Source organism: Leuciscus leuciscus, assembly GCF_965113295.1.
Source record: "Leuciscus leuciscus genome assembly, chromosome: 10".
Classification (NCBI taxonomy): domain Eukaryota; kingdom Metazoa; phylum Chordata; class Actinopteri; order Cypriniformes; family Leuciscidae; genus Leuciscus; species Leuciscus leuciscus.
Genome location: NC_138734.1, coordinates 17489742 through 17497007, shown reverse-complemented (window position 1 = coordinate 17497007; position 7266 = coordinate 17489742). Strand labels below are relative to the sequence as shown.

General features: G+C 41.2%; 1 protein-coding gene across 1 annotated transcript; it reads left to right on the top strand.

The window, feature by feature from the left end:
• Nucleotides 1-1729: 1729 nt before the first annotated feature.
• LOC309508164 (E3 SUMO-protein ligase ZBED1-like) lies at nucleotides 1730-6951 on the top strand (the record flags this gene model as incomplete). The annotated part of the gene is made up of 3 exons (XM_082182690.1): nucleotides 1730-2117; nucleotides 5715-6017; nucleotides 6859-6951. The coding sequence occupies exons 1-3, from the start codon at nucleotides 1839-1841 to the stop codon at nucleotides 6949-6951; spliced, it is 675 nt and encodes a 224-aa protein (XP_082038816.1). The 5' UTR covers nucleotides 1730-1838.
• Between the last annotated feature and the right edge of the window lie 315 nt (nucleotides 6952-7266).

The following is a 7266-nucleotide window of genomic DNA, read 5'->3' as shown; positions in this document are numbered from 1 at the left end:
ACACCTGAGAAAATCAATGTTAATATTTGGTACAGTAGCCTTTGTTTGCAATTACAGAGGTCAAACGTTTCCTGTAGTTTTTCACCAGGTTTGCACACACTGCAGGAGGGATTTTGGCTCCCTCCAAAGATTCTCTATTGGGTTTAGGTCTGGAGACTGGCTAGGCCACCGCAGAACCTTGATATGCTTCTTACAGAGCCATTCCTTGGTTATCCTGGCTGTGTGCTTCGGGTCATTGTCATGTTGGAAGACCCAGCCTCGACCCATCTTCAATGCTCTAACTGAGGGAAGGAGGTTGTTCCCCAAAATCTCGCAATACATGGCCCCGGTCATCCTCTCCTTAATACAGTGCAGTCGCCCTGTCCCATGTGCAGAAAAACACCCCCAAAGCATGATGCTACCACCCCCATGCTTCACTGTAGGGATGGTGTTCTTGGGATGGTACTCATCACTCATCAAAAAAGTTCTATTTTGGTCTCATCTGACCACATGACTTTCTCCCATGACTCCTCTGGATCATCCAAATGGTCATTGGCAAACTTAAGACGGGCCTTGACATGTGCTGGTTTAAGCAGGGGAACCTTCCGTGCCATGCATGATTTCAAACCATGACGTCTTAGTGTATTACCAACAGTAAACTTGGAAACGGTGGTCCCAGCTCTTTTCAGGTCATTGACCAGCTCCTCCCGTGTAGTTCTGGGCTGATTTCTCACCTTTATTAGGATCATTGAGACCCCACGAGGTGAGATCTTGCATGAAGCCCCAGTCCGAGGGAGATTGACAGTCATGTTTAGCTTCTTCCATTTTCTAATGGAAGAACAGTGGACCATTTTTCACCAAGCTGCTTGGCAATTTCCCCGTAGCCCTTTCCAGCCTTGGGGAGGTGTACAATTTTGTCTCTAGTGTCTTTGGACAGCTCTTTGGTCTTGGCCATGTTAGTAGTTGGATTCTTACTGATTGTATGGGGTGGACAGGTGTCTTTATGCAGCTAACGACCTCAAACAGGTGCATCTAATTTAGGATAATAAATGGAGTGGAGGTGGACATTTTAAAGGCAGACTAACAGGTCTTTGAGGGTCAGAATTCTAGCTGATAGACAGATGTTCAAATACTTATTTGCAGCTGTATCATACAAATAAATAGTTAAAAAATCATATATTGTGATTTCTGGATTTTTTTTTTTAGATTATGTCTCTCACAGTGGACATGCACCTACGATGACAATTTCAGACCCCTCCATGATTTCCAAGTGGGAGAACTTGCAAAATAGCAGGGTGTTCAAATACTTATTTTCCTCACTGTATATATAGGCCTATATGATCCGAAGTAACTAGCTACCTGAGTAGTTTTTTCATTGGATACTTTTTTACTCTTACTCAAGTAAATATTAAGATTATTACTTTTACTTTTACTTTGAGTAAATATTTCTATAAGTACTTGTACTTTTACTTGAGTAAAGTTTTTGGATACTCTACCCACCTCTGGTCCTTGGCAGCGTGGAGACTGCAGTGGGCTAAATCCAAGTCCTAGTGGACTCTAAAACATCCGATGAAGAACAAGCCGAAACAAACTCGGGCAAAAGTTCGAGGCTCAGGCACTGGAGGCAGAAATAGTCCGGTTGATCAGGAACTGGATAGAGAACTGCACAGACAGGGAGACAAGGTGAAACAGTGAAAAAACCTGAGAGGTACCTTGAACAGCAAGCAGCTGTGTACTCCGCACTGACAGAAAAGACCCTCAAGAAGAATAAAGAAATAAGCACGTTGTCTGACCAGGATCTGAAAATAGCAGAGGATGTACTTGAGGTTCTTAAACCACTAAAAACCATCACAACACTGATGAGCACTGAATCCACACCTTCAGTATCAATGATCCTCCCCCTCCAAACCACAGTCCTCAACTCTATGGCACCCAATGAGGAAGACAGTCCAACTGTGAGAGAAATCAAGGCTGCCATCACAGAAAACCTGAAGAACAGATACTCTGCTTGTCATGACTTCCTCCACAAATGCACAGTTCTTGATCCGAGGTTCAAGGCCCTTCCTCATGTGGATGATGCCTGTCGTGACAGAATCTACAACAACCTCATCACAGAGATTGCAACCATGGAAGAACAGGTATTGTGTTAATTTGCTTGTGTGTAAAATATCTTCATTGTATAATTTGAAATACTTGCTGCTTTGAAACAATCTGCATTGTTAAAAAAGCTTATATAAATTAAAGCTGCAAGCAGCATTTATCGGGGTTCAAGCAGTTAAGGCCTTTAAGGCCTTTAAGAAGAAAAGCATCAAAAGTTATTAAGTTTTATTTAGCAAGCATTTAACCACTGACATACATAATGGAAAATACCATTTACAGCCAATACAGGCCATTTAACATAGGAAATATGTGACCATGGACCACAAAACCAGTCTTATGGGTAATTTGTTTTAATTGAGATTTATACATCATCTGAAAGCTGAATACATAATCTTTCCATTGATGTATGGTTTGTTAGGATAGGACAATATTTGGCCGGGATACAACTATTTGAAAATCTGGAATCTGAGGGTACAGAAAAATCGAAATATTGAGAAAATCGCCTTTAAAGTTGTCAATTTCTATTGGCGATATTGCTGCATCCATTCACAAAAATAAATGTTTTATATATTTATGGTGGGAAATTTACAAAATATCTTCATGGAACATGATCTTTACTTAATGTCCTAATGATTTTTGGCATAAAAGAAAAATCTATAATTTTGACCCATACAATGTTTTGTTGGCTATTGCCACAAATATACCCGTGCAACATAAGACTGGTTTTGTGATCCAGGGTCACATATATGGTTTTCAAAGCTTTTTGACAGTTATAGCACCTTTTTGCCTGAGTCTTCTTACAGTCTTGCCTGATCTCCACCACTTTTATTAGTAGTTCTCAAAGTGTGCCCATATATATGTGTCAAATTTGTTGTAAATATGTAATTTTGATAAGGAGTTTAGACAATTATTTCAGTGGCGTAACGAGCCAACACAGGGCTCTTAAGTAGGATAATCAAGGCGGGCCCCTTGATGACGCAATTGATGACATTGATGACGCAATGTCCGCGAGTAGGCTACCATGAATAGGGCAGGATATGATCATACACAGCATATAAGAGATGAGATGACTAACAAAATCAGGAGGAGCCTACGCTCACCAAAAAAAACACAAAAAAAACCACTGCTGACAGCGCACCATAACACATTGTTAGGCCTAGGTCCAAATACATAAAAAAGATGCTCTCTTACATTATAGCGGTATTTTCCGGGCTTTCCTATGTGCAACTGCAAAGTTGTCCCACAAAGCAGTCAGGAAAGTTAGTAGATTAACATTGGAGGATTTAAATTTGAAAAACAAAGTGTACTGACGTCTTAGCACTTTAAAACAACATTCCTTTTATGTTCATTCATGCTTATTTTAATGCTATAAATTAACTAGAAGGAAGAGATGATTGGTTCACGAGGAGCTTTAACTGAGTCTCAAGTCTACAGCGATCTGTCAGACACATTAAAGAGTCACAAAACAGTATTTATTGTTTAAATGTCTCTAAAAAATGACTACATTTGAAAGGTGAGACTTTTGGCGCTTTTCCATTACCAGTACCAGCTCAACTCGACTCGATTCGACTCGACTCGACTCGGCTCGGCTCGCTTTTCGCTCCGTTTTCCATTGCAGATAGTACCTCCACAATAGTACCTGGTCGTCATAGCGACGCCGCAGGAAACTGCTGTGACTTAATCTTCTACGCGAGATACATCCGCTGCCACACACACAGGACAATGGAGGAAATCGAGTGTATGCTGTTTTTGGATGTTTTTGTTTTTGCTGTTTTTTATTCAGGATACTCCGTCTGGCGCGTGCAATGATGACGCAGTGAATAGTGACGATTCTCTCTGACCAGTCAGCAGTCTGCCGTGTTTTCACGTCACATTTTAGTATCGCCTCAGCTCGCCCCAGCTCGCTTAGAACCTCGCCGGAGGTGGTACGAAAAAAAGTACCTGGAAGCAGGTACAGGTACAACTTTTACACAGTGGAAAAAGTACACTGTGTTACACTGTGTAGTGGAAAAGCGCCATTTGTTTCATATCAAAAGTACTTGTCTGTCAGCGCGCAGTCTCCTCTCTGATCCGCATTGTATTTTTCACTGCGTGAGAACTTGGTGTGGTGTGAGAGTGGCGTCGCTTGTCAGACATAGCAACAGTAACTAAAGTGGGCGGGTCTTTGCGAATGGTCATTGACAGTATGGACGGGGATTCGCCAGTCCCAATTCAAAACAAATTTCATCACAATCCATCATTGTTCGTTTCAAACATGTGAGAGCATCAAAATGATCCATGGGTGAAATTGATTGGATTTAATTAATTTTTTGTCAGTTCCTATCATAATTTTAACATTTTGGCGTTATTGTTTAGCTATTGTTTAGCTATGTTGTCAAATTTCCTTTGTTTTTTTGTTGTTGTCTCGATCGGACTAACAGCTTTGAAGATAAACACAATTTTTTAAAGCTCTAAATGACACTTACAAAAACCATAAGGCGAAACCTGGCATGTTTGGTATTGTTGGACTTGGCAAGGATTCAGGAGTCTTAGGAGGTCACTCCTGTGAAAAAACACTGGCATTGTGCCAATGACGAATACTGAGTTTTTTGAGATACACCAATGTTCTCATAGACTATCATGGCACCCTGGACAAAGACACTGCGTGCCAATTTTCAGTAGACTAACAGTTGGGTGCGCTTATAGCTATTTTCATGATTTTTTTCACTGTTATAGCGCCACCAAGTGGCCAATTGTCACGATTTTTTTCATGTCAACTCAGATTGAGCTTATGAACGTGTCCCAAGTTTAGTGAAAATATCTCTTTCCGCTCACAAGTTATAACCATTTTATAGTGCCACCAAGTGGACAATTGTCATGTTTTTTTTTTTTCACGTGACCTCAGAATGAGCTCATGAACATGTGTCCCAAGTTTTGCGAAAATATCTCTTTCCGTTCACAAGTTATAACCGTTTTATAGTGCCACCAAGTGGCCAATTTAAAAAAAAAATTTCAAGTGATCTCAGATTGAGCTCAGGAAGATGTATCCCAAGTTTAGCAAAAAAATATCTTTCCGTTCACAATTTATAACCGTTTTAGTAAAAGTGGCCCTGGTGCCATCAAATATTTTGGTTCCCCTTATCGACCGTTAATTGAAATTTTGAATTTTTTGGATGATTATTGATTGTCAGACTCCAGAGAATATTCTTGCAGTGGTTTGGTTCCGATCGGGCCAAAAACCTAGGAGAAGTTCGCAAAAATAGGTTTTTCCAAAAAATGCAATTTACTCGAAATTGGCGCCTGCAGGGCGAGCAAATCGGAGATAGCCATTTTGCCCGCCTTGGGCCAAGGATTCCAACGATATAAGACACTTGATCCTGGGACAAACGGTCTAAGAGTTATGAGCAATTTTGAACTTTTGGTTGCTGTAGCGCCACCTATGGGCCAATCGGTGTCATACTCTGATAGATTGTCCCCAAATTGAGGCCTACCATCTGGCCAGGTTTCACGTCTCTAGGCCTTACGGTTTGTCCTGCACGATGCGTTTTACGAATCCTTACAATTACAATAGGGTTTCAGCATTTCATGCTTGAACCCCTAATAAAGATGACAGTGCCAGTAGTAGTTAATTAAAGTTTTGTCATTTTATTTTGTAGAGTGAGGAGGCCACAGCAGTTAGTTCATCCCCAGTGACAGGACACCCAGAGGCATCATCTCCTCCTGTCAAGAAGTCAGCCATGGCTGAACTGTTTGGTGAACTCTTCAAGACTCAGGTGGGAAACAAGCCTACTTTGCAGCTGGTGAAGGAAGAGGTTACCTTATACAAGGCTGTGGACTGCATTTCAATGGATTCCAACCCACTTGAATGGTGGAGGACCAATGAGCCCACATATCCTCATATTGCCAAGTTAGCAAAGCACTACCTTGCTGTACCAGCTACCTCAGTCCCTAGCGAGAGGGTATTTTCTACAGCTGGAGACATTGTAACTGCCAGCAGATCTGCCCTTTCCGTAGACAATGTGAAGTAAATTTTTTTGACAAAAAACATGAAAGTTGAATGAATCTGAGCAGGCCTTCAGCCTGGAGCTGTTCATGCTGCACTTTAGACTGTGGAAAAGTTCTTAAAAATCTGAACAGGTCTAAAAACTGAAACTGTTGATGCTGCACTTTACACTTTGGAAAAGTTATATATATTTTTTAAATATGAGCAGGCCTACAAGCTGGGATTGGTAATGCTGCACTGTAATCATAGTTATTTATTTATATTTTTCATTATATTTTATTATGTGATATTGGTTTGAGACTGAGAGTATTTTATTTAGTGGAGAACTTTGCAGCAGTATTTTATTTCTTATTCTTTTTTTATTTTATATATATTTTATTATATTTTATTAAAAAGTGTTTAAAAAAGTGTAAACAAATTGTTAAAAAAAAGTTTATAGTAATAAACAACCTGCAGTTTAATGTTTGCATTTCTTTCCCTTACTGTACCGAAAATGAACCGAACCATGACTTTAAAACCGAGGTACGTACCGAACCGTGATTTTTGCGTACCGTTACACCCCTATAGGACACATAAACGAGCCGCACCTGCGGCTGATCTGATTGCTCGTCAGCGCAGCTGACGCCGATAAGCACCAGAACAGTACACACAGAATGAACAGTATACACAGAATGAACAGGTGAACCGTGACATTACCCCACCCCCTAGGAGCGTCTCCTGATGCTCCCAGAGGGTCCTACCTGGCGATTGTAGATTGTAATCATCGATAAGGGAGTGATCCAATATGTCCCTGGCAGGAACCCAACTCCTCTCCTCCGGACCGTAACCCTCCCAGTCCACCAAATACTGGAATCCGCGCCCCCTCTGCCTTGAGTCCAAAATACGACTAACCGAATAAACTGGCTCCCCATCTACGATTTGCGACAGTGGGGGAACCGGGGTAGGCGGATTAATAGCAGAATGAATAAGGGGCTTAATCTTTGAAACATGGAAGACGGGATGAATTCTACGGTACACCTCTGAAGCACTCGTTTGACGTGCTGAACATGTTCCTGGAGAGACGAGGAAAATATCAAAATGTCATCCAGGTAGACATAAATGAACTGGTCAACCATGTCTCTTAGCACGTCGTTGACGAGTGCCTGGAAAACCGCGGGGGAGTTGGACAGACCAAAAGGCATGACCAAATATTCAAAGTGCCCCCT